This window comes from Podarcis pityusensis (genome assembly GCF_964106645.2).
Source record: "Podarcis pityusensis genome assembly, chromosome: 4".
NCBI lineage: Eukaryota > Metazoa > Chordata > Lepidosauria > Squamata > Lacertidae > Podarcis > Podarcis pityusensis.
The window spans coordinates 67941400-67968993 of NC_138027.1; the positions used below are offsets into that span (position 1 = coordinate 67941400).

General features: G+C 44.3%; 1 protein-coding gene across 1 annotated transcript; it reads right to left on the reverse strand.

Annotated features, from left to right (window-relative positions):
* Nucleotides 1-78: 78 nt before the first annotated feature.
* Nucleotides 79-27526, reverse strand: PRPS2 (phosphoribosyl pyrophosphate synthetase 2). Its single transcript, XM_081001432.1, has 7 exons — nt 27284-27526; nt 17589-17772; nt 10382-10480; nt 8258-8382; nt 5732-5905; nt 4686-4845; nt 79-2445 (listed from the first exon to the last, which is right to left on the reverse strand). Exons 1-7 carry the CDS (start codon nt 27403-27405, stop codon nt 2353-2355), a joined length of 957 nt encoding a protein of 318 aa, XP_080857558.1. The 5' UTR covers nt 27406-27526; the 3' UTR covers nt 79-2352.
* Nucleotides 27527-27594: the final 68 nt, after the last annotated feature.

The window sequence follows — 27594 nt, forward strand, 5'->3', positions numbered from 1 at the left end:
TTTATATCCATTTAGGTTTGCATTATTTGCTGCTCCTGAATGAAATAAGAGAGCCAAACATAACTAACAGTCAGTAAGTATAATGCTGTTCTGAGATTTATTGAGAAACTTGAAACACAAACCTTTCCTGATGTCATTTGAAACAAACCCAATCTATAACTTATCAGATATTGAAAGAAAATGGGTTTCATTTATTCCAGCTTTGGTATTGGTGGATAAAGAGAGAGATTGCAGAAACAATACAAAGAACTAAGGAATCAAACATTCTTTGGCAAGATAAGTGACAAAAAAATTACCAAGACTTTACATCCAAAGCAAGTTAAGCAGATGTAGACTGAAAATGCTTTTTGGTTTAAACTTTACACACTTTTAAGTCTTTTCTGTTCTCTTATTGCAAAAATCATTACAGAAGAAATATATGTGAATGTTTAAGAAAGTGGAAGTCATTTTAAAATTCCATACAGATTGTCATCATTGTCCCTTTTTGGGGGCTATGGAACAAGACCACCAGTTATGGTTTAAAAAGGGATTGTGTGATCCTGAATGCAACTTGTATCCATTAAATGCTACTATTTGCCACTTACTTCATTCACATATATTTGGCTCCGTGTTATGAGAAACGCCAAGATAGGCATCTGTCTTTATAAACTTTTAGCAATCAGTTTCTGAAACTGTTTAACTGTTCAAAATTTGGACAACCAAGTTTTGTACACGATTGTTTCAGTTCCCCTGCAGATGGGAGAGTACACGTGGTCTTGTGGGAATCTTGGTTTTGGAAAGAAAAGCAAAAAACCACACCAAATGTTATTTTATACAAGGAAAATGAGGCAAGGCAGATGTTTTTAAATGCCTTTCTTTTTGCTTTCTGCATAATAAATGGACAACTGATTACCGGAAGAAAAGGAAGCTCATGTTTGTACTTTTCAAACGGACTTCCCTAATGCACAACCACTATTAGGAGTTTGAGTGAGGATTATTGTGAGGGTTTAGGATTGGTCCCTTTTATAACATAGGCTAGCACTGAAAATGAAATGTTAGCTGGGAATTAGAGACTCAGGGCCCCTTCACAGCACAGAAGCTGCCCACACCACTCAGGTAATGTCAGATGGGAGCTCCATAATCGAAGCTCCTTCCCCTGTCAGCATTGTCCCAAGTTTTTCAAGGCAATACTCATGATATTGGGGTTTGTGGTGCTGAAGGCAGCTGTACTGCAACAGCTCTCATGTCACAAAATTAACATGGGAAGGGCCCCCAGTACAGAAGGGCAAGAATAAAACAAAGAAAGTTTTACAAGTATTTTTCCCCCCAGGATAAGAATAATAAAATTGTAGAGTTGATACATTGCATTACGGTTCGGCTCAAGTATTCTGAAGTGCCAGGCACTAAATAAAGTGCTGGCACTGGGAAGTAAGAGTTTATTAGATTGTGTGTGCGTGCAGGGTAGAAGGGTGCATTTTGAAAGAACTGCATATTCTTTGCTCTCCAAGTCAAGTGAGTTAAGCATGTGATGCTCCTCCAGATTGAGGTCCCTCATTGGCCGAGACACAAAGAGGGGGAAAGGTCATGGCTTAGAGGAGCAGTAGTTCTGCGAGCAGAAATTCCAGGTAGGACTGGGAATGCCCCGTCTGAAACCCTGGCTATCATACTGCCAGTCAAGTCTAGACAATGCAGAGTGGGATGGACTAATAAGGCAGTTTCCTATGGCTGCAAGTGCAGCCATAACTCAGCAATCCATGAAGCACTGTACTATGCCATCCCAGGACACAGCTGTTTAGAAGCATTTTGGCGCAGTGATTTCGCAGGATGAGAGGGCAGCCTAAGTTCATCATTATGCCAGGGGCACTTTAAGAGGTGCCAAAAATTATTACCTGACCACAAACGATCTGCAAGCTTAAGATAGACACTGATTTTGTCAGAGGGGAATTTCACAGGCCATTTAATCTAAATCTGTAAATGACTACAAGTTTCTGTTCTAAGTGTGGCACAGTTAACTCTCAGCAAGTGCATGCCTCTCAGGTTACCAACCCCGAGTTAACTTTTGGCCTTAGCAAAAATACTGTCTTCACTGTTTTCCCATATGATATATGCACATCTTAATAAATCACAGGCAAAAAGCATAGTTTTCTCTTTTAAAAACCCAAAGAGAATTTATAAAAAGTTGTAAGCAAAAATAATACACATATTTGCCCGGTTTAGTTATTGTCCATATTAAAAGAGGGAACGTAGGTGTGGTTGAGCTGAAGCTTTTCGTAGACATTTGTTATCTTCATCATGAGCTGCATTATCTGATGTGCGTGTCCCCCCCCACCCCCCCCCCCACTCCGAATGCAGCATGCCAAAGCTGGTTTGCAGTTATAGTGGGACGTGGCTGAACAGGTACGACACAGATTCGCCGTTGTGTGTTCTTCGGATCGCCTCAGCCAAAATCATAGAAATATCAATAACCTACAAGGAAAAGATAGTGGCTTCCTTTGTTATCCGGACATGCCAAAGTGAGTCTCATTCAAAACCTCAATTGTCTATTGGGCAGGGGTGGGGGGGTGGAGGAGGAGGAAAGTTGCCAATCACTTGTTGTTGTACAAGCTCTATTCATAAGACCCTGCAGATATGCTGGAACATCTTGATTAAGTTTTACGTTTCACATTTCCCAAGACTCCAAAAACAGCCATTCTGCAGACTGATGACTAGAGCTGGTGGAAAAATTGTCTGAGAGATGTGGGCTTCATATCGCAATACCAGTTTCAGACAACTTGAGCAGGCAATTCATTGCACCTGAGAAGGCGCAAGCACCACTCTGTGAGCTGGAGTGCTATCTGGGCTTGCTCAGCCAAGGGGCAGGAGGCTTCCTGCCCCCAGCTGAGCAGTTTAAGAAAGCCCCTGCAGCTTGCATGAGCCAGAGCAGTACGGGGGCTTCCTCAGGGCTGGGCAATGTATCTTGGCTGCTTCTTCCTCTCCTAAGGTGGTGAGGCAGAAGCAGCAGAGATACATTACAGACATTGTGTTTATATATCAGCATATTTAGCTGCTGATCTCTGTTTTTCAACATTGTGACTTACCCACGCGTCATCAGTAGGGCTGGGCGGTATGAGACAGAAACTGTGCATAACGGCAATGAGAGTTGTTGCCACTGGAGGGCAGTGAGAACTGATATTTACAATGGTTTCCCTCCAAGGCCTGTAGTATTAATTTTTATAATTTATTTCTCATGTTGCGTTAGCCATGCACTCACCAGACTTGTTTTGTGTTGTTCTGCAAGGTAGGGGTGCAGTGTGGGATGGGGGCATAGAGCCAGATGTGCCCACCAAAGGCTGTGTCAGGCAACCAGGCTCCCTGCTGGACTCTACCCAGTGATAGGGTTCGGCTGGCGCAGTGGGTTTTGTTTAGCCTCCGTGAACACCTGTGCCCCAGCTGCTGCTGCTGCACAGTGCACATGAGACAAGTACCAAGTACGCAGGATGCACTTTATTTAATAAACCCCAAAAGAAAGAAATGTGTAAGGATGCTGGGGGCTGTAAAGTGTGTTCTAAGGAACCATTTCCCAAATAAGGCACCGCAGGGACTTTTAACTGAGGCTAGGTAGCCACCACGGATGCCTGGTACAAGCCATAAATCAATTAGGACCTGATTTAGCATGTTTGATATGTATTCAGAATGTAGAATTGACCATAGATCTCTCTCAAAAGTCTTAGGATTTATACAGGGGCAGGGTGTGGAGGGAGCCTGCTGCAGCCTCACTGGCCCAGCCCCGTGTGGCATCAGCTTTTCAACATCGTAGTCTGGTGCTGCTGAAACAACAAGCTGCATTGCCCCCAGCCGCTGCTTGGGATGACACAGCTTGTTCCCAGTGCTGGGGGGGGGGGGGGCAGAGCGACATTGCACTACTCAGCTGGCGGGTGCAAAGGCTCCCGCTCCTCCAGCTTGGGTGCAGACATAGCCTACCCTCCCAGGTAGCAGCAGCCAAGTATATGGAGCCTCTCAGGCTCCATTTGGAAAGCTGCCTCCGCCTTGCACAGGCAAGCTACCTTTCTCCAGGGAGGGCATGAAGCCCCCACCTGCGCAGCCCCAATCCTCCTCCTGCTCATTTGCAAGCAGAAGGATTGGGACTCTCCCAACTGGGGAGCAGTTTAACAGAGACCTCATTGCACTGCTGGCTCATGAGAGTGAGGGACTCCGTAAAACTGCTTGGCTGAGGCAAGGGCAGTGGCACACTCCTCAGCCAAGCAGTTTGAAGAAGTGGAGGGAGGAACAAGCTGTATTGTGCCTCATTGGTGCAGCATGTTGCTCCCTCTGCACCAGTATGAGGGCGGCTTCACTGAGTCCTCCCTGCCTGGATGCAGCTTGCTCTCCCTTGGCACGCTGGTAGCAGAGGGACTCAGGAGCAGCAAAGTGAAGCCAACATCATATATTGCCCAGGCCTAGGAGGCTGTGATGCTGTCGTGGGCTGGCAGCATTGGACCATCGTGCAATGAAGCTGCCTTGCGCACCAGAGCCAGACTTGAGTGCAACATCCCTCTCTGCAAATCTGGCCTTGATGAGGAAGCAGCTCATTGCACCCCCCTCAAAAAAGATCTCTCATGGGGGGTGTCCCCAGGCACATAACTATTTTTATCCCCTTAACGTGGCTTATAAAACTGCTATATAAAGCTTAAAAAGATGAGCTGCTGCTGTAAATCAGCGCACCATACCTGAATCTTGGGACAATGCTTCATTTTTTCTTCCTGTGGGATCGTGTTGGTGACGACGACTGCTTCGAAGGCAGCATTATTGATCCGCGAAATAGCAGGGCCAGAGAAGATCCCATGAGTGAGAATAGCATAAACCTTAGTTGCTCCTGCAGACACTAATCTATAAAACATAGGAAGGGGGAGAGCGGGAGATGTATGAATGTTAGCACAAATCTAGAGTGCAAGTTTCAGGAAACAACAATAGTAATTACCCACTTGGACAAATGCAGACAGACGCACAGAGCCTGAGAACGTGCTTCTCAGGCTCCATGCACCAGTGGCGGAGCTTATCTCCAAGGTGCAGGTGTGCACATGGCTGCACCCGTGCCAGGGGCGGAGGACCTGCCCAGCTGCCAGAGGGGCAATAGCCCTGAGTGGCTTTGCAAGGTCTCACAAAGCAGTGCAGGGCGCCCCCGGCAATTGTCCCAGTGGCTCCCCCAAACACTACACACCTGTCGTCTGCCTGCCTTCAGCCAGGACGGCAGGCTGCCTCTTTCCTCCTGGAGCGACTGACCGCCCCAGAAGGAAAGACACAGCCTGCTTGCTTGGGTGAAGGCAGGAAGCCCCGATGCCCCTCCTGCCTGCATGAGCCCCAGAGGCTTTGGGGCTTGCTCACTTATCTTGGCTGCTTCTTCCTCCCAGCATATCGTGGTGTTTAGCTGCCAACATATCACAATGTTGAAAACCAGTTATCACCCCGCCCTACTATATGCAATGATCCTGCACAGTTGTAAATGAAGACTTGACTACAAAGTTCATCTATATAGCTAGGTAGGCTCAGGGGAGTAAATTAACAGGCTATTTCCTAAAACGGTGTATTTCAATTAAGAGTGAAGCTACCCATAAAAACATACTTAAGTCATAGCAGGCAGAGAAACCAATGTTTTGTGTGGGCAAGATCTCTTTTTCTGAACTAAAATGAAACCCATCCCCTCCCCACCCCAAAGAAACCTCTGCTGCTACCCGATTCTCTTCATCATGAAGGTCTGCCTCAGTTTTTTACTCACTTGTCCGCAGCGTGACATATTGTGCCACATGTGTCTGCCATGTCGTCTACAAGAATGGCTACGCGGTTGCTCACATCCCCAACCAAGACCATCCGGTCCACTTCGTTGGCTTTCTTCCTCTCTTTGTGGATCAGGGCAAACTCGACATTCAGTCTGTCAGCGATGGAAGTGACTCTGCATCAAGCGGGAGCAAAACATAGTCAGGGCTTTTGTATTAAAAGAACTGACGCATTGGAACAAAACTTTTAGATCCTATAAAAATGTTACAACAGCAGTAGATGAGTCACATGGAGAAAAATTCAACCCCCACCTCCCCTCAATTTAAGGCAGGCGAGCATTTATAATCAGGATCTAGATTGGCTTGACGGAGCATTTTAAAAATTAGCTGCATTTGATTACATTAGCTGTCTCAATTTAGCATAATGGGTAGCTTGATAGCAAGAGAGAATCTTTGCTCTTTAGAGTGCAGAATTTTGTGTTAAGTACGTCTCTCATGGCAAGATGCACATGATAAGCAGCTCTCGCTTGCCTCTACCACCTGTGTCTTTGTGCATATGGCTGAACCTGCGAAAGCTTGCTTGTGACCCAGAATCCCAGTCGTGCAGGATGTCCTGTGGATGGATGCCTTCTGGCATGTGAAGACTCCCATGACCACAGAGGACCTCTCTGCTCTTCCCACAAAGGCTAGGGAGGGTGGGACTACTCAGCACGTTCCTGCCTGCGTTGAATAAAACCAGAGTGCTAATTTCTCAAGGAGGCTTTGGTAACCCACAGACTACCACCACCACCATATGATGCTGGAGTTGAAAAGACCTGCACTGGCTTCCCATCTGCTGCTGGGCCAGTTTCAAGGTACTTGTACCCAGAGTAACGTAGACCATGTACAATCCCAAGTTTATCACTACCATTATTTGGGGTGGGGTGAGAAGCACTATTGGTGGTTCTCTATCAGCCAGAAGCAGAATTCCTGTCAGTGAGGAGTTGTGCTTTCAGTATTGTGGGCCCTAGCCTGTGGAACTGCCTCCCAAAAGAAGTTAGGCAGGCACCATTGCTAATGAGTTTCAGATGCCTGGCCAGACCTAAGTGCAAAGGCCTATTCCACGTTTGCCTTGGCAGCTGAAAGCAGTTTCTACATATATCACAGTGGTAACTTTGGCAAGTGTGGGTTTAGAGGGGTTTAGTGTGTCAAATTCCCAGCCAGCCATGAAGCTCACTTGCTAGCAAGTCACTGCTTCTTTGCCTCACAAGGTTGCTGTGAGGATAAAATGCAGAGGATGTGAGCTACATTTGCCAAGGAAACAACCAAACAAAATGCCAATCAGGTCCCAAGCAGACCTGGCATGGAAAGAGCTTTAGGCTCGCCAACTTGCTTGGGGGTCAAGGCCCTGCTTAGCACTCCAGTTCTGGATGTAGGACATCATTGCAATCAAACCAACAAGTCATGTTTTGCCAGATGGGCACATGACGGGGCTGAGGCTCACAGAGCTTTCCTGTAAAATTTGCCAGAGAGAACTCTGTAAGATCACTTCCTTTGTCTGCTTTGGCAGTAAGCGGTAACCCTCCATACATCCTGCTGATCTGGGCAGCCTCCTCTTTCTTCATCATGCTTCCAAGCTGACTGCATGTGCATGTCTGAGCTCTGCAGCCCATTCACCATATTTGAAATCACATTTTGTACTTTTGTAACTTAGTGGTTATAAACGTGCCTTCATTTTGCTACTGTTAAGTGTTTCTTCAAGACCGAGGTTATTTAAGTAAATACAATTTTTACTACTTCACAAAACTGTGTGCGATTGTTGTTTTTAAGGGGGAGGAAATGGGCAATACCAGGGAAAATCCAGTGTGCCTTAAAGCATTCTGGATTATTGTTTCTAGGAGTTAAATGAACCTTGCCTTAGCTTCCAAGTTTAAGCTGCAAAGGATGGTACTGTGTTGAACTCATGTGAACAAGGAAGGAGAACAACAATATATCATGTCCCAATGTCTGAATCCTTTCCTGCACTGGGATGATCCTGTGGGATCTCTCACAGGAATCCCTAGCATTCAGGAGCTGATGCACTCAGTGGGCCTTGCCCACCAAGCAAAGTGCAGAGCTTGGAAATCATCTGGTTGGCCACTGTGAAAACAAGGCTAGATGGATCTTTGTCATGATTCAGCAGGACAAAGAAATTATTTTAAGAAGGTAAGTTTGCCAGTGCTTGGAACTCGCTGCTTTCTAAAAAATGTTCCACCTACAGAAGTTAAGCAACCGATGCATCAATCACTTAGATAAACATCAATTGCCAAAGTGGTTTCTGCTCTGTAAAAGGAATGCTGGTGAGATTGTTCCTCCCAGCATACGGTCTGAAGGCCCCTGTGGTCAGCACTTTTCTGAAGCTAAGGAAGCCTCGGTCTGGTCAGTGCCTGAATGGAGAAACCACCTGCAGAACAGCATGTAAGCTGCCTTGGCTTCCGTAACATAAAAAGGTGGGTTCTGCATGTCAGAAACTATATAATAAAACAGGTTAGCTGGAGATTGCATCCTACCTTTTTGCTCCTCCCGCATCTGGTGAGACAATGACACAGTTCCTCCAGTCTACAATATTTTCTTTGATCCACTGCAACACAGCTGGTTCTGCATACAGGTTGTCCACTGGGATATCAAAGAAACCCTGGAGATTGCAAGAAAAGAGGCAGCCAGGTATTAATTTACGGAGGTACAGATCTTTATACGATCAACAAGCTGCAGAGGCAGGCTAACTACTGCCAAAATCTCATGCAAAATAAGCAGATGAGGAGCTTTCTCTGCCACAGCCATTGTCTCACAGGTAACTTCCTGGGGATTGTTAGCCAGTATTGAGTGGGACCAGTGAAAAAAGTGGGCAGGGTCACAAGCAAAACTTGCAGAGCAATGGATGAGACTCTTATCTTTGCACAGCAGGCAACATTTCAGCCACGCAGAAGCTGGAAGCTCCCATATGCACACACCCACCACAACCATCTTTAGCCACACAAACTAGAGGTATTGTCACAGAACAAGGACACATTCCCACCAGGCAAAAGCACCTGAGGGAAGTGTGGAGCAGGGCTGGTGAGGGGTGTGATTGAAGGCATGTCCCTGATGAAAGTATATAAAACAAATGGCAAATACAGACATGGGAAGAAGCACATACTACCTTTGCTCCAATATATGTCCAAGTGCAACATCTAAATGGCTGTGCTTGACCATTTTAAATGAGATGCTGGTCATGCAGTCTAGCATCTAACCCTCTTTTTGATATGCCCATTTCACTGAAATGCTTTAAACAAGAGAGGCAAGGATACCCCAACAGCTGCGAGGAAAAAGCTTACTGAATACATTTCAGCCTGCATCTAAGCAGCCATGTAACAGCCACTGCTTTGTGACAGTGACTAAATTTAGTGACTCCAAAAGGGTGGGTGGTGTTCATTTTAATAAACTGCATCCCAATTCTCATTAGCATCCAGGCTGGTCCTCTGCCTCTCTTGATTCTGCCACTTTAAGGGAGCTGCTCTTCACTTCTTTCTTCCTACTGAAAAAGTTGTCACTTTTTGAGAATGAAAGAAGCCATTTGGACCTTCCTACACCATTACGCCCCCATCACATGCACAGCAAACTCAAGAGTTTGAAGCCCATGGGAGCAAAAAGCAGGTGTCTTACTTGGCCTTGAGAAAACCTCCAAGACTGTGTGTGTTGTCTACAGCTGACAGTCAACAACCTGAGGCTTTATGAGAGAGAGAGCTGGAGAGATAGCAGTTGCTTGTTAAATATTTAAAATGCCCCAGCCTGGAATTTAAACAGACCACTGCAGTACAAAGCCCATGATGCTTCAAAGCAACCCTGTGGAGACCACAGGATTGCCCAAGGGAAATCACTGCACCTGGCTTCAATTTTAGTAGAGTCAACTGGAACATATGGATTGCTGCAGTGCAGGGCTGCTCTTGAAGGTCCAGATGGTCAACAATCGTGCCATCAGTGGCTAGCAGGGTGGATCATATGATGACAGCTGAATATATCCTCTTCACTGGCTGCCAACTTGTCTCTACTCAGGTTGGTGGCTTTAGTTTTTAAAGCCCTAAATCAGCCTGGAATGAGGATTTTCTCAGGAATCGCTTGTCCATTTGCACCCAGTAAAGAACCGCACTCAGCTTCTGAAACCCTTCTTGTTATCAGCTGGGTGAGGGAAAAGGGTCTTTGCCTGTTGCACTACTCAGATGATGGAGCAATATCCCTAGACAATGACACGTGGCCCATACGGCCTATTTTAAGTAGGCACTGGAGACATGCTGTGAGCGTTCGTACTATCACTTTACTGCTTCCACAATCAAGCTGACTTTTTGTTTACAAAGGTGGGGCACAAATTTTAGTAGACAGATAGATAGAACAAAGGGTGGGATCCAGCTTCTACTCACAAAATGGGATTTCACCTTCCTTTCCTCCCATCTACAGCCTCCTATAACCCCCCCCCCAAAAAAACCCCTGCACAACAGATGCGGTGGGCAGCTGGAGGTGGGAAGAGCAAAAGAGCAAGTGTCTATTCTGCTTGCACGCAGACCTAGCTGCACACGACCCAACACATTTTCCTGATGGCAGTGCAAACACACAAAGGGAAGCAGCACACAGGAAGGAGAGAGAAAAGGAATCTTCATTACCTGTATCTGGGAAGCGTGCAAATCCATGGTGATGATGTGATCTGCTCCAGCAACTGATAACATGTTGGCGACAAGTTTTGCAGATATGGGAGCGCGGCTCTGGAGGGAACAAAAGACGGGTTTTATGAACTTTGGGGTTGCGGGGCGGGTGAGAAGGAAGTCATAAGGTCTCTCGATTCAAGCGATGCAAGTGGACAGTGATCAGAGCTCTTCCACACTTCTTATAATATCTATGCATCTCTCTATATAAAACAAGTGGGACCTGCAAACAAAATGTTGCAGCTGTATCCTCTAACACAGTGTTTCTCAAACTTGCGTCTCCAGGTGTTTTTTGACTACAACTCCCATCATCCCTAGCTAGCAGGACCAGTGGTCAGGGATGATGGCAGTTATAGTCCAAAAACATCTGGAGACCCAAGTTTGAGAAACGCTGCAGTCTAACAGAAGTGCTTCTGCTCAGGGTTCCAGCCACACCTTCACCTCTAGCCTCCCTTCCAGTTGCCTTTTTTATACACCTTACACTCAACATCCTGCGGCTCTTAGTATCCACTGAGCATTCTCAGTTCTCATTGGCACCAGGAAGACTATTACAGGTAAGGAGTCCCCAGTGTGTGCTTTTCGGGGTTGCAACAAGAGTTCAAATCACTTTCTTCACACACTTCAAATGTTACCTGCTGTTGCTCTCAATTCTTGTCCCAACCCAGGGGCAGATCTACACTCATGTTTTTAATGGTAAAGGTAAAGGGTCCAGTCGTGGCCGACTCTGGGGTTGCGGTGCTCATCTCGCTTTATTGGCAGAGGGAGCCGGTGTACAGCTTCCGAGTCATGTGGCCAGCATGACTAAGCCATGGCGAACCAGAGCAGCGCATGGAAACGCTGTTTACCTTCCCGCCGAAGCGGTACCTATTTATCTACCTGCACTTTGACTTGCTTTTGAACTGCTAGGTTGGCAGGAGCAGGGACCGAGCAACAGGAGCTCACCCAGTTGCGGGGATTCAAACCAGCAATCTTCTGATCGGCAAGTCCTAGGCTCTGTGCTTTAACCTACAGCACCACCCACGCCCCATTTTTAATGGTAGGAAAGGGTTAAGGAAGGGTTGCAGTAACACAGAGGAACAAATGACACATTGCTTTTACAGTTCTTAATGCGTTTTTAAAATGTGACACCAGAGGGCGCTGCAGAGCCACCAGCAGCGTTTCTACGAATATAAACCAACAACAAAGTAAGAAAAACAATTTAAATTAAAAGTACGCCCTGTGACGTTTTAGAACGATATACCTAATGCCCTTCTAATAATGTTAGAGAGGTCAGTGTAGATCCACCCAGGACTCTGGACACAATCGTTTGGCTTTTCTGAAAGCAAGGGCTTCTGTTTTAGACCTCTCTGGATATTTTTTAAGCCACTTGCTAACTCCAGACATCCAGACTAGTTTAATATAGTCAGGGCCAAACTCCACCTTGTACACAAATGCATGCTGAAAACCACGGCTTCTTATAAGGAAAAACAACCGGGGGGGGGGGGGGGAATCTGCAGCAGAGACCTGCACAAATGAACCACTTTGCTTCCTGTTGTTCTGCTGCAACTTCCCTTCCCCAAAGCTGCTTCTGTTGACACTCAAACCCCATTTGACTTGTTAAGGTAATCTGGGGGTGGGGGGGTCAGCTCTTCCCTCATCCTGTTATTTGTACCCTACAAACACTTCCTTGACAGTTTTTTTAAACCAAGGGTGGAAAATCTGGGGCCCAACTGATATTATTGGACTAGGTAAAGGTAAAGGGACCCCTGACCATTAGGTCCAGTCGTGACCGACTCTGGGGTTGCGATGCTCATCTCGCTTTATTGGCTGAGGGAGCCGGTGTACAGCTAACGGGTCATGTGGCCAGCATGACTAAGCCACTTCTGGCGAACCACAGCAGCGCACGGAAACGCTGTTTACCTTCCCGCAGGAGCGGTACCTATTTATCTACTTGCACTCCGACGTGCTTTCGAACCACTAGGTTGGCAGGAGCAGGGACCAAGCAACGGGAGCTCACCCCGTTGCGGGGATTCGAACCGCCAACCTTCTGATCGGCAAGTCCTAGGCTCTGTGGTTTAACCCACAGCACCACCCGCGTCCCATTATTGGACTACAGTTCCCCTAATCCCTGAGCACTGGCTATACTGGCTGGGGATGACTGGATTTTATAGAATCGTAGAATTGGAAGGGACCCTGTGGATCATCTAGCCCAACCCCCAGCAATGCAGGAATAAGCAGCTGTCCCGTTCAGGGATCGAACCTGCAACCTTGGGATTATCAGCACCACATCATAAACAATTGAACTATCCACCTGGAGGACCACAGGTCCCCAGAGATCTCCCAACGAGGCTGTCAGAAAAAATGGAGACCTACTTGTGACAAAGGACTTTGCATTCTTCTCTCTCTCTCTTGTTTAGATTAGTTATTGCATTGCATAGTATTATGAAAGATCTTAAAATCTTATTTTTAAAAAATTCTCCTTAACCCCAAAAGGAAATCTGGTTCCAGATCCTGAAACAACTAGGGGGGAGAAACCAGCAGGGCAGAATTTTTCAAGGCGTATCAAGGGTGCTGAGCGCCCCAACCCATTTCAAATGGTCCCTCTACCCTTGCCCCCACCACACATTACATTAAGTGTTGCCTAAGTAAGTGTGTATTTGGAAATATTTGGCTACTGAGGTAATATGTAGTTTGGAATGGAACAGTGAACAAATCATTCCTCTTCAAGTAGTAAACACTGACATCATTTCCCCATGTGATGAAGTTTAGTTCTTAGGAATGTGGAACCAGATTTAACTGGGAAGTGGGCCTTTTCCAAAACGGCATTTAGATATTTTGAAAGCACTAAGAAATTGGGGGAAGGATGGAATGCATTCCAGATCACCCCATTTTTTATGCAAAACACAGCCATAAGTTGATTCCTCCATAAAGGTTTGCCTCACCAACCACCAGGTTTATCATAACTTCCACTCAGGTCAAAGCATGCAATATTTTGGCAGAATGGGACATACAGTATTGCTACAGAAATTCATCTTGCGAAAATGTAGCATTTGAAAATACTTGAAATGCAACTGTCCCACTAAGGGTCAACTCTTCCAAGTACCCCCACACCCCTAACTTTTTGATGGCTTCTTTTACATTTCATTTTAGGAAGCTAGTCCTAATTCCTACACAAATGCAAATACTGAGGATGCAAAGCAGTTGCAATGCCTGCAGGAAGTGGAAAAAGTCAGGAGAAGAAAGGAGAGTTGTAAAAGGCTGAAAATGGACAAGAGGGGATAGAGAAAGAAGGGGGGGGGGGAGCAGACACTCAGAACAGAAAAGTAACTGCAGAAACATCAGAACTGAGAAAGAACTGTGACAGAAACCACTACCTGGCACAGCTGATACACAGACAGCCATGATTTGGGGCTGAGCTCTTTTTGGGTGTGGGTTGTTGTTTATTCATTGCAAACTGCTTTTAATACAGATGTATATGAATTACTGTTCATATATGTTAGATTTAACTGAGATGGGGCAATCAGCTTCCCCTTACTCATGGCAGAGTCACATGCATGACACAATCCACCAACCGCTTCTGACATATGGTACACATTCATTGCAATGCAGTTTGCACCTCTCACAGTGAATGAATGGGTGACTGCATAGCACTAGAGCTTGTGATTACACACACACACACACACACACACACACACACACACCTCAAACTGCCCACTCTTTCAAGAATAAATCCACACAACTGAAAATCCAAACAGTGACATTAGTGGAACACAATATAGTCAAATACACATATTTTTCAAAAATATGGCTAATTATAAAAAATGTGAAGAATTTCATTCAGCCAAAGCACATAGCTGAAGACATACCTCTCTTCACTGGCTATTCTGCAACATCAGCAGCCAGGAGGCAAAGTTCAACATACTGCGTACATTATTGATCTCGGGACTGAAAAATGAAGTGCTAAAGCAGAACTGATAGATGCCAGAACCAAGAGCCACTGCTTAAAAGCTACTTCTTGTCAAGACACCAGTGTGACAAGCGCAGAGAGGACATCTCTGATAATTAGCAGGAAGTATTTACTTTGCCTCATGGGATGTTCTGGCCGCTCAAAGCCCAACTGTGGATAGGTCACATCCAAGCTATTTATCTGGTTCTCATTAGCAAAGAGGGAAATTGGCCATTAACACTTTCTGAAGACTAAGGTGTCTTTCCGTGTGAAGCCATTAGTATGTTGTCACTTTTTGAATATTCAGAAAACCACATCCACACACCAGCGTAAGATTTACTTCAAATAATAGCTTGTTGATGCTGCCAAATTGTAAGCGCTCTGGGTGGCATCCAGCTTGTGTCAGCCTAACTTGCACAATGGTCTTCTCCTTTTTTTCCTCCATCTCTGCCCCAAACTCCCCAAAAATCTGCTCTTCAAGGTTGGATGATAGGCAGGTGGAGGAGAGAAAGAGCAAGCAGGTGCAATGTTGGCGATCGCCTTTTAGTGCAAACACTGGGCAAGGAGAGACTTACACAATCGGGTTCCACGTCATCTAGATTGCAACGTGCCTCCAGTCCAAGAGCACCATGACAAAAGGTGCCTACAGGGAACAGCTTAGCAAGTAAACCCAAGTCACCAAAGTGAACAAGCCAAGTCACACAACACGGGAGAAGACCCAAAATTCGAGGGCTGCTAGCCAAACTGACCCAAGGGAAAATGTTGTTCCTTCTCTAGTACAGCGAACATTTCCACTTAGCATCTCTTTTTCTGATTGGGGCAAATCAATGCTTCAAAAGGGAACCCAATGAGCCAACAGAAGAACCATTCATAAGTGATAGTCTGGCAAGTATGTTTCGTGAATAACATCTGGAAATCAGTGAACTGTCCAAGTTGGCATTTTTTAAAACCCCTCTAAAAACCAAATCCTTGAACCTTCAAGGAGTTAGCTCCTGGACATTTTGCTCTCTGCTTACAAATTATACTTTAGGATTAAGAGCAAGAGACAAAGCTATTAGTCACAGCTCCTTTATGTAACACAAACAACAAATATTTCAGAATGACATTAATATTTTTAGAAGATCTGAAACCTGGAAATTTCCAGTCACTTTCTCAGCATCCTATAGATCCACACCCAACTTTTGCGTCTGGACTGGTGAACTTGTCTACCACACTTTTTGGCTTACATGTTTCTACTGTGTGTGTGTGTGTCATGCCTACACAACCCAATTTCCAGTTTTCTCCTTCAAAACTGTGATTGATTTATGCTGCTTCTCCAATAATCAAGTAATTTGCTCTGCATGTGTGGTGAATATCCTATATATATACACAAGTCTTAAACAGCGGCTTAGATTTAAAACCTTCCTACTCTGAGTTACCTAATTTTTAGTTTACTTTGGAAAAGGTCTGATACAAACTTCAGTATGAACTTTGTTGTGTTGGCAAAAAGTAGTAATGTTATCTGGAAATGCAAAAATCCCAGGTTTTTTTCCTTTCTTGATAAGGGAGGCAGAGCTTGCTCAAATGTAGTTAAATATTATGCATTTAAACTGAAGTTGAGATCAAAATGGGTCAGCTGAGATTCTAATAATCCATGGTACATTTTAAATCAAGATAGCTGTAAAGTACCACTTACCCATCTACCTTGGTCCTATATAGGAAAACACAACAAAAGTCAATTAATGAAATATGCAAATCCTGTTCTCTCATCTGCAAGAATAGGATAAATTTTAAAAATCATTTCAATCAGAATTCCCATTGACCTCTTTCATATGCGGTGAAAATTTTAGTGTTGCGAAAAGAATGTGTATACGGGTTAAATATCAGGTAGTGAGATTTGACATATTGAAAGAAGGATGTTGCATATGATTTGAAGAACTAAAGAGAATATTGCATCCTCAGTGACTTCCCTTTAAGGTAAGAAACTATAAAAGTCAAAAATGGAACTCTGAGATCACCTGGTTCAGCATCTTTCTTTTTTTTTCAACCTTTAAGGCAGCAAAAGGTCATTATCAAAAACTTGTCATCTTATTGTAAGAGATCTTAAGTAGAAATAAGTTTCATTACTGGGGAAGAATGATCAGCTCTCCAATATTCTAATATGAATAGAACAAAATGTTCCAAAATGGAAAAGTGAAGCAGGTTTATCTAATTTAAAAGGGGGGGGGGGATCACTATAAAGTTGTGGGGTATTGTACTCCAAACAAGTTGCATAAGATTTATAATGGTAAATAATGACTGGAGATGCAATTTCCCATGGCATTCCCTGCCCTGTCATTCCAAGAGTGTGGTTAGAACTAATTATAACTTATTGCTCAGTCCCAAAACTAATCTCACGTGGTTGTCTAAGCACAATATTTTTCAGAATGTGTTATGCCTCTAACTGATTTGTTCACAGCTGCAAAAATTGTGGTAGCCAAACACTTGAGCCCAAGAATGCCTATAATTAAAAGAATGCATTACTAAAGTATGGAAAACAGCACAATTAACATAATTGAGTAAAAGAATTAAACTGAGGCAGAAGACACAGCATAGGAAGATTTGCTAGGAGGCATCCTTTTGATTTGTTTAAAGCAAAGGTGTAACATTGACATGAATGCATACAATTGTTTATCGGTATCTAAGCATGAAAAATAACGAGAACTATACTGCATACAATAATATATTCCTTGCTTCATACTATGCTGCACTATTTTTATGCCAAACACACCCACAGGGACTTACATTTGGATTTTTCAACTGCGTTTGTGGTAGAATGTACTCAGCTCTCATTTGCAACATTAATATTTGCCGTATCAACTACCAAGTATGCCATGTTGATCTCAGGGCCATCATGATGGGTTAGGGAGGAAGAATCCTCTTCGCCAGTTAAGATCAAAATTCACTTGGGAGCAAAGCTGACCAATTTCACTGGAAACTTTGCTTCTAACTAAGAATTCTCCATAGTGCAGCTTTAACTACACTAGGTTGGTCATAATAGTCTAAATGAAGGGTGGGGAACATTTGGCCCTCCAGATGTTGCTGAACTTAAACTCCCCTCATCCCTGACCACTGGCCATGCTTTCTGGGGCCAATCAACATCTGGAGAGCCAAAGATTCTAAATGCATTTCATAATTTGGCAAATCAGGGCAAATGTGCAGAGGCGGAAGAGGATGACTCTTATTTTGACAAACACCTTCAGAGAGTAACCACCGCTCACCTACCTTGTCTTTCTTATCTTGCCTAGCGTAAGGGAAACATGGGATTACTGCCGTAACTCGGGAGGACGACGCAATCTTGCAAGCATTGATCATGATGAGAAGCTCCATCAAATTGTCGTTTATTTCACCACAACCACTCTGGACGATGTAGACATCTTCCCCTCTTACACTCTCACCAATCTCTACACTGGAAAGAAAGATGGAGACACAACGATGACATGACTGGGCATGTTAAGTCTATAAAGAAGAAAAGTAATACTTAAATTCTGTTCCTAAACAATACATTTTAACTAAGCAGCTTAGCTCTCTGCAGATAATGTACCAGACAAGGCTTACTCCCCAAACCCCAAAATTGCTTTTCAGGCAAGAGGGGTCCTTAAAAACCAACAAGTTGTGGCAACGTGATCAGAGGCTTCACGTGTTATGATAGACTTAACCACAGGCTTCGCCTTTATAGGGTGTTGTACTACTTGGCATACCGTTAAGTTTCAACTCACTAACTCCTGGGAAGAAGAATTGATTGTTAAGCCATTCTGAGAAGTGAAGCTCTCAGCTTCCCAGCAGACTACAGTTTCAAGGATTCTAGGGAGGAAGCCATGACTATTTAAAGTGGTGCAGTACTACTTTGTATAGTGCAGACGGGGCCTTAAGAGCGTAAGATTAGAGGGTTAACTATTATTCCTACTGAAATCAGTTGAGCATAAAAGGGCTTAACTTTGGCTCGATTCTGCCAGGAGTTTGCATCATTTACCTAGTTACAAAAAATCCACTGTATTCCAAATGTATCAAGGGCAAAACTACTAGTTAACCATTAAGATTCTACCCCATCTCCACCCCCCCACCTCCAAGGTTAAACAACATTCTGCTGTGGTGATACAGATAAAAGGGCAATCAAGCTAGATCTTCCCCCAGAAGAACATCAATGTTTGTTTTATGCAATTTATCAAATTCAGCCGTTTGGAACTTTCAGTTCAAGTTCGAAGGGTGGCAAGTGCAAAGTGCCCAAACCACTAGACAGCTGAGGAGATTTTATACACAAAGGCGCACTTTTAAACCTCCTTATTTCACTTTGAATTTGCACCATTTTATAAAATGCACGGCAGGGACTTCAGCACAATTATTACAACAAATCCCCTCTGCCCAAAATATATTACATTCCGAATGGAATCAAAGCTACGCATGTCAGTACTTCAACTATACCCTCCGTATGCCATGATACCTTTCACTCAAATCTAAGTTTCACTTGTGGACATGACCTTGGCCTTTAATCTACAGTATCCAGAAGAGCCCCCCCCTCCCCCCCGGCCAAGTCTTAGTGAGAAGATTATTGAATGTGGCTCAGTGTTGGCAACATAATTTTTTGTCCAAAGGGTAGAGGTCCTCATGCAAGTATTCTAAAACAATTTAGGCACAATTCTCTCTCTCTCTTCCCTAGGCTTATGGGTTCTCTTTTCAGTCCACAGGAGCTCCCCTATTATTTTATTTAGTATGATGGGGAAGGTACAGAGGTGAGCAAATGTACACAGATGGGAAGAGAACAGCTAACTACTACTACTACTACTGCTGAGCCTAGTTGGATGATCTAAGTGACATTAAGCTAGCTCAGCTTATGTCCACATGGGTACTTGGTGCACCACCTGTCAAGGTCAGAAGAGTAGGCTTGCTATTGTTCATAAAAATGCCATCTCTCTCCTCAGAAGTCCAATCTGAACTGCATCTGAGTTCAAGGAGATGGCTTGAGGTGTCATGCTAGAGACAGAAGAGGGAGGCTGATAAGTGTACTGTCCAGCCTGCTGCGCTACAACTTCCCTAGCTGAACTGGTGGAGGCAGTTTCAGATGTGGAGTTGGGGGGCTTCAATATCAGTGTTAGAAACTGAGATATGAAAGCCAGGAGCTAAATGGCACCTTAAACCTAGGTTAGGGGCGCCACAATGGAATGTCTAGGCGTACTTTTTCATAACAAGAATACAAAGCTGAAAATGAAAGAACAGCAGCCAAGATATTATGTTCATTTTTCCGTATGATCTATTTTTTTATATAAGATATTTATTAGGATTTTTTAAAATATTACAATAAAAAATGAAAAAGAAAAAACATACAAAATAAAAATGATTAAAAACATTCAGATTTTCCATTGCTTATTTTTCTTTAGCTTGTTTCCCGGACCTCCTCATACCTCCCTTTTTTGTATTCCAGTTCAATTTGTTGCTTCAGCAAATCCTTACCCTCTTTATTTATCCTGATCTTTGGTCCTAAAATAATAACATTAAATTTTTACCTCTTAATAACCCCTTTTTCATATTCCCTTAAAGCATTACAGCTAGAAACCACTTAATTTCTATCCAACATCATTCTAACATTCATTAATTTTACAGTATTTCTGTAGATAATCTTTGAACTTCTTCCAATCTTCTTCCACCGACTCTTTTCCCTGGTCTCGGATTCTGCCAGTCATTTCTGCCAGTCATTTTTCCATATGATCTAGTCCTTCCCCTGCCCACCCCCCTAATATTCTTAAGAAGGTCTCTTCTCCAGTCATCAGAGAGTAGCTGAAAGTGCAGAGGCAGAAAAAGGCCCTCCTTTCCTTCAAGTCCACAGTTTTAATCAGAAATCTTAGGCGCAGTACTGTACCCAGAGCTCAGAAACTGCTTGCACCAATGAAATTCCCTGTTGCAAAATGTGTTTAGAACAATGGGAGTTTCAAACGCTGTTCCAATATCCAATAATTGCAGGACTACATGGCTTCCATGACAACCAAGGGGCTATCTCAGTACACTGTATGGTGCATGCGCCTGGACATAGCTTGACCTGGTATTTGCCACAAAATGGATGGGAGGGAGGGGCACATTGTGAGCCTGTTGTCATGTATGGCTCACTCCCTGGTCCATCCACAAAGGCTTATGGAATCCAGTGGATGTTTTTAGAACCCACCCTATTCTCTTGACTATCGTTTATTTTAAACTTTTAATTTTGTATTTTTAAATTGCGATCATCTGCCTTGGAACCTTTTGGTGACAGGTAGGTAAGAAATTTAACTAATTAACAACAACAACAACAGCAGCTGCTTCAGCAACTTGCTGCATAATCTGCCCTCAGATTCCCCATTTGGGACAAATGGGACTGAGGCTCCTTTACCATGGGCAGAGGTGAGAGTTCACTAGTCCTATAACCCTAGAGCTCAGAATCCACACAGTGACTGACAAGAGGTTCAAGCAGAGACAAGAAAGAAATGGATCTCATGATGCACTTTTGGGACTCGCTGCCATGAGAAGTTGAATGTAACGATGGCCAAGGTTTGCTTACGCTTGATAGCCTTGCCTTATGTCCACTAAACTTGCAGTCTTTGTACTTGACCACGCTCCAGACTCAGGCAATAAGCTGTGCCTTTTTGCAGTAAGCTAAGCAACTGCTTTGGTGCTGTGGGTTAAACCACAGAGCATAGGAATTGCCGATCAGAAGGTGGACGGTTTGAATCCCCGTGACGGGGTGAGCTCCCGTTGCTCGGTCCCTGCTCCTGCCAACCTAGCAGTTCGAAAGCACGTCAAAGTGCAAGTAGATAAATAGGTACTGCTCCGGCGGGAAGGTAAACGGCATTTACGTGAGCTGCTCTGGTTCGCCAGAAGCGGCTTAGTCATGCTGGCCACATGACCCGGAAGTTGTACGCTGGCTCCCTGGGTCAATAAAGCGAGATGAGCGCCGCAACCCCAGAATCAGCCACGACTGGACCTAATGGTCAGAGGTCCCTTTACCTTTAAGCAACTGCTTTGGCCTGAGAGAAGGAAAGGAACAAGAAAGCAGGAACTTCCCAGACTGGGCCTGCATGCAGAGCCCTACAACCTCTGCTTCAGCACCAACCACCTATTTACGGACTGCGTCTGGATAGGGAAGGCAGATTCTTCCCTCCTGCTTAATTGGGAAATGCAGCTTTCACATTCTACACCATATAATCATTTACATTTAATGCTGTACTGCTGTTATACCAATATTTTTTACTGCAATGCTAGCACCACATCCCCTCCCCTCGTTTTGGGATGTACATCACACCATTCAATTTGTATGCATTGTATTATTGTGCCCGAACGTAACAGCCCAAACGCAATTATGTGCAATTCTGGCAGCCGAACTTCGGAGGGCTGGATGCGCTGGCAGCCTATTGACTCTGGAACTTGCCCCCTAAGCTGGTCCAACAGAACAAGAGTTTGTTGACCCTCAGGGCAAGGCTTATCAATGTACACAGGCATTTGCCTCAGGGCTTTTCTGGGAGAGGATTACCATATTTTAATACTGAGCCAATTGGTTAATTGTTCACTTCTATTAATGCGTAATGCTGAGCACACACTTGCAAACTCCCAGGGACGGTGTTGCAATAAGCACTGAACAAAAAAGCATGCCGCAAGGCCTGTTGGGGTATTAATCTGGATGGTCAAATTCATATTTTGCTTTTGTTCAAAAACAAGAAGAATACTTTCCCTTAAACTGCACAAGCAGTATTTGTTTTTCCAACCACAGTTGGTGGCTGCAGCTCTAAATGTTGTTGACAGAAAACACAGAATGCTTCACACACATTTAAAGGGACAGACACACAGCATTTAAATGCTATATTTGGGGGGAGGGGGGGAGTTAATGTATGTATTGTTCAGGTCACATGCAATTTCCTGACTTGCAATATGTGGCAGAAAAACGTGTTTGATGACATACAAGGCACTCCAAGGCACAATGTCAACCACCCCTGCTACTGATCAGCACCTTATCATTCCCTACTAAATAGTCAAGTCTTTGCTCTCAGCCTGCTCAAATACCCGAAGTCAACTTGGTCATAGATCCAGTGCTTGAGTGCTGTGCTTGGATGTGGGGAAACCCCAATCCAAACAGCTGGTCAACTAAGTTAGTATCTCTCAGACTAACCTGAACGCAGGATAGTTGCAAGGCTAAAATGTCACTTTGAGCACACCAATGGGATTACACCACCACCATCCCAAGCAAAAGCAGTCTTTTCAACATTCTCAATTATTATTTAGGTCCCATTTTGATTGAGAAGATATTCAAACTGTTTAAAAAAGCTGCTAAAGAAATATATCTCATTATCAGAAAGGAGAGGAGAGAATAACAGTAACTTAAATATGCTAAATTGTTTTGGAGGCAGGAAATAGAAAGAGCTGTCAATTGGGAGGTTGTGGACTCTTTCCTTGCAGGTTTTTAAGCAGAGGTTGGATGGCCCTCTGTCAGGGGATGCTTTTGTTGAGATTCCTGCATTACAGGGGGTCCCTTACAACTCTACAACTCCATGATTCTATGAAAGAATGAATGTGGACTTGCAATGCCAGGAAATCAGATATATTCAAAACAAGAGACATTAAGAATGTTTTGTTTTAGTTGACCAACAGCTACAGGTAGAGAACACACCAAATGCAACTCTGATCCCACGAAGTGCTCTTTTCTGTGAGATACCCTTTGACTATGTGCTTCCTTTGCAACAGAGCAAGGTGCACCAAGCAAAAGGTAAATGGTCCGTCTTGCTCACACAAATTACCATTTTGTCTCACAGCAACAAGCTTAAATGCATAGTTAGTACCTATTCGTGTACGCAGAATGTGCAGCAACGAGCCCGCATGCATACATTGCTTCTGTTAGCGTTAGTGGCAAAGCCCACCAGGAAACAAGGGACAGCAATAAATAGCAAAATAGAACAACTGAGCTCTTGAGCAGCAAAAAGCAGTTATACGAATGAAACTTCAAATTGACTGAAATCACAGCTTTACACAAATTTAAATCAGTGAAACAAATCAATGAAGGAACTTGCACTTTAGCTCAGTTATTTCAACTTTATGCTATTTTATTTTTTGTTTTCACAACTATCCCAACACCAAGAGCCATCACTATTATTGGTGGAGTGTGTGTGTGTGTGTGTGTGTGTGTGTCTAAAGAAACACAAGCAATAAGCTTCTTTTGTTTACACACGTGAAGCAGATGTGATTAGAGTGCACACAGTGCTTGTTCTAAGCCCCAGGCCAGATCACATGCTGGAAAATTAGAGAATGCAGCAGCAACAACAGAGCGTTGCTGTGGTCCTGAGTCAGTTTAGGACAGCTTAAGGTTAAAATGTTTAGCTTGTATGCTTGAAGTCAATGAGGCTTACTTCCAAGCATAAACTGTTAAAATCAGGAGTACAAGAGAGTCATAGCATCCATACTGTGCTATTCGTTTTAAACGTGAATGTTTGCAGTTTCATATGATGAACTCCTTAAACTGATGTCACTTCTCCATTCTAGTGGAGCATCAGTGAGATACAAAGTTCTTTGTGCCTTTGACTTCTTGTGAGCATGTTTTTTGCTTTCATGCACAAGTAGTACAAGAATGGAATACTTATGCCTAAACCAAGACTTGCTTAAGTATCTAATGTGCACTAACTCTAAGGATCCAAGCTAGGTATACAGTATACAGTGGTACCTTGGGTTAAGTACTTAATTCGTTCTGGAGGTCTGTTCTTAACCTGAAACTGTTCTTAACCTGAGGTACCACTTTAGCTAATGGGGCCTCCCGCTGCCGCCATGTGATTTCTGTTCTCATCCTGAAGCAAAGTTCTTAACCCGCAGTACTATTTCTGGGTTAGTGGAGTCTGTAACCTGAAGCTTCTGTAACCTGAAGCGTCTGTAACCCAAGGTATCACTGTACCAAGGGATACAGCCCAACCACCACAGCTCTTGCACAGAATAGCATCTCGCTTCTAGCTCAGGCATAACTTACGTGTTCAGTTTTGCTGAAATAAACTCAGGTGTACTTCTATTTATAGCAGCACGAATAAGCTACAATATTTTGGTTCACCTGGCACATCGCTGCTCACTAACTGGAAATGGCTGTTCAGGTTTAAAGCCTTTTGAATCACCTGCTACCCAACACTTTAACTGGAGATGTTAGGCCTAGGGACAAAGAATATAGGATGACAGGGAAGAATGCCCTGCTACAAAGAAGACAACCATAGAATTGCACATCCTGTTGCCTCCTGTTTTAATTAAAAAGTTGTCAATTTTACTTGTGCAATCAAAAGCAGAAAAGGGAAACTTATAGGAGTTTAGTGGTGCAGCAATAAAACGGTTAGCATATTTGCAAAGCTAAGCAGGGTCCAGTATGGTTTCAATTTGGATGGGGGACTGTGTGTTGAGATTCCTGTATTGCAGGAGGTTGCACTAGAAAGATGACCCAGAGGGTCCCTTCCAACTCTATGATTCTATAGGAGTCTTCATCTATAAAGTGTCCAATTTTAGTCTCTTAACAAGTTTAGAGACGCCTCTTAGCGTCTTGCCAAGGTACATTTCTTGCCAAGGTATAACCAGCTGTAAACTAAGCCAAACCCCTCACAAAAAAACCCCAAACCTAAACCCTGATTCTGGGAAGCATTCTTGAGTTGGTGTGCGTGCAGCAGAAAATCTTTTTTCTGTTCCTGTGACATTCTACCAGCCACAACTACATGGCAGACTCATCTGAAATGGCAAGAGCTATCTGACAGAAATAATTATATCTACCCTGGCTCTAAAGTGCTGGGAAAATGAGATAGCACTTCAGGCAAGAGATCTTGGATGCTTTACAATGTAAGACAATCAAGAAAGGCTATAGAAGCTGTGATTAACTTTCCCATCTCAAGGAGATACAGCCACATTCCTATGTATTATGAGAAGCAACACAGAAGCAAACTGTTCTACCTCAGAGTAGAATTAGGGGAACCAGAGGGATAGGATATGTATGTGTGATCTAGGACAGCTCGTAAACAGCTTTGGCCCTTGAATATGAAATGTGTTATTGGACTGATCAATCAAATCATATTTCATATTCAAGGACCAAGGGTGCATGAAGAAGCACTTTCTTTTATCTGTATGGAATCTTCATATGTTCAGCTTCGTCAGAAGTCCACATGTTCCAGTGTCATGAGAAGAAGAAAAACTTTTCTCTATCCACTTTCTCCATGCCGTGCAAAATTTTATAAAATTCTATCATGTCACCTCTTAACTCTACAATATCCTTTTTGAGGGGAGGTGACCAGAACTGTACACAGCCACACCATAGATTTGCATAACGGCAATATGCTATTGGCAGTTCAGTTTTCAATTGATTTCTTAATGATTTCCTAACACCGAATTTGCCTTTTTCACAGCTGCTGCACATTGGGTCAACATCTTCACTAAGCTTTCTATTATGACCCCAAGGTCTCATTCTTGGTCACTTCAGACCTCATAAGTGCATATGAAATTAAGGTGGCTTTTTTTTTTTTTTTTTTTTGTACCAATGTGTGTCACTTGACACTAGTTTACACCAAATTGGATTTACCATTTTACTGCCTATTCAGTCAGTTTGCACAGATCCCTTGGAGCTCTTCAGTCTCTATTTTAACAATTTAGGGAATTATTGTAAGCAAACATGGCCACCTCACTGCTCACCCTTAACTCTAGATTATTTATGATCAGTGGTGCCTTTTAAACACTCTTGTCCTGTCACGATCAAGGTTGTCAGGAAAAGGGCAGCCTGTAGGCTTTCAAGACATGTTTACAGGCAAACACAGATTATCGGTGAAGTGCAGACTCTCAGTCAGATTAAGAAGTGACGGTACTCTTACTAAGATATGGTAGTTACTCAAAATTTGTTAATAGTACAACCAGGCATGTGGACTTTCAGATTCTGCATTTAGGCACACTTTGAGAGAGCCAAGAACTGGTGCAATCATTCTAAACTACAGGCTAATAATTCACACATTATGCTTTAAAACATGAATAAGGCATTTCATGCGTAAACTAGAGATGTGAAGGCCCAGAATGCATGCCTCACTCTGGACAAACGTAAATCATCCTCATCACCTCCTCTAGTCCAAACATTAAGCTATAAAATGTGAAAGCAAAGGAAGAAAAAGAAAACTACATGCAAAGACATATGCAACAGAAGCTTCTGAGTGGCTTCACCTGGTTACAAGTGCCTACTGAATCTACAATTTGGGGGCCCTGAGAAATAACGCATGCAGAGAGAATAGCGGCAATGGTGCTCCCCCCCCCTTTTTTTGTTCTTCCTAAAACGGGGCAATGAAAGCGTGGCCAGAGCTAAACATACACTTGAGGCCTCATATCTATCTATTATCTAGTTTGTAGGCCTCAGACAAATATATTAAACCACCCTCTTAGGGCAGAACAATTAATTATCCTGCGACACGGAGGACGCCCTTTTCCCGCGCAGGTTTATGAGCAAACAGGAGAGTGTCCAGTTTGCATTAGCGTTTCCATACTTTGCATACACACACACACACACACACACAAAAACACGCAAGCCAGAGGAAAGCGCGCTGAAGCTTTCAAGGGGTTTCTTTCTCCCGCATCCCCGCGCCCCCACCATGGCCGTCACTTCACCCCTCGCTTTCTCAAGACAGGAAGCTCTTCTCCCGCCCGTGCGCCTCTCTACGCGACCCCCGGTCAGGGCGAACGCAGGAAGGGTTGGAAGGGACCACGAGGGTCATCTAGCCCAACCCTCTGCAAATGCAGGAGTCGCTCGCCCAGCGTGGGGCTCGAACCCACGACCCTGGGATTCAGGGCCTCAGTTGTTGCTTTTAGGGAGGGGGGCGGGCACCGGGAATGGCTTGCAATGGAGCCGCCGAGCCGCCTAGCCTGCTCGCTTCTCCTCCACCCCCCCCCCCCGCATCCCCAATCCGCTTTCCGCGCCTCACCTGGTCTCCTGGTTGCTGAATTTCTTCGTCACCACTTTCCCCAGATCCAGCCCCAGCCGGTCGGCCACGCGCTGGGACAGATCCTGGTGCGAGCTGCCGCTGAAGAGCACGATGTTGGGCATGGCTGGGCGCGCAGGGGCCGCGGCAAGGGCAGCGGTGGCGGCGGCGGCGGAAAAAAGGAGGAGGAGGGGAAACGGCGAGGAGACGAAGAAAGAGAGAGAACGGGCGCGCGCGGCCAGCGGGTCAAATAGCCGCGGACACGCCCCCTCAGCGCCGCGGACACGCCCCCCACCGGCGCGCGCTCTCTCCCG

Bases quoted from the DNA above. Each gene is read 5' to 3' on its own strand.
- PRPS2 (XM_081001432.1), bottom strand. From the start codon at position 27,405: ATGCCCAACATCGTGCTCTTCAGCGGCAGCTCGCACCAGGATCTGTCC. The intron at 8,383-10,381 runs GTAATGAAGATT...TGCAATCTCCAG, and splicing joins TGCACGCTTCCCAGATACAG to GGTTTCTTTGATATCCCAGT. The intron at 2,446-4,685 runs GTATGGTGCGCT...TTTTCCTTGTAG, and splicing joins AGCATTGTCCCAAGATTCAG to GTTATTGATATTTCTATGAT.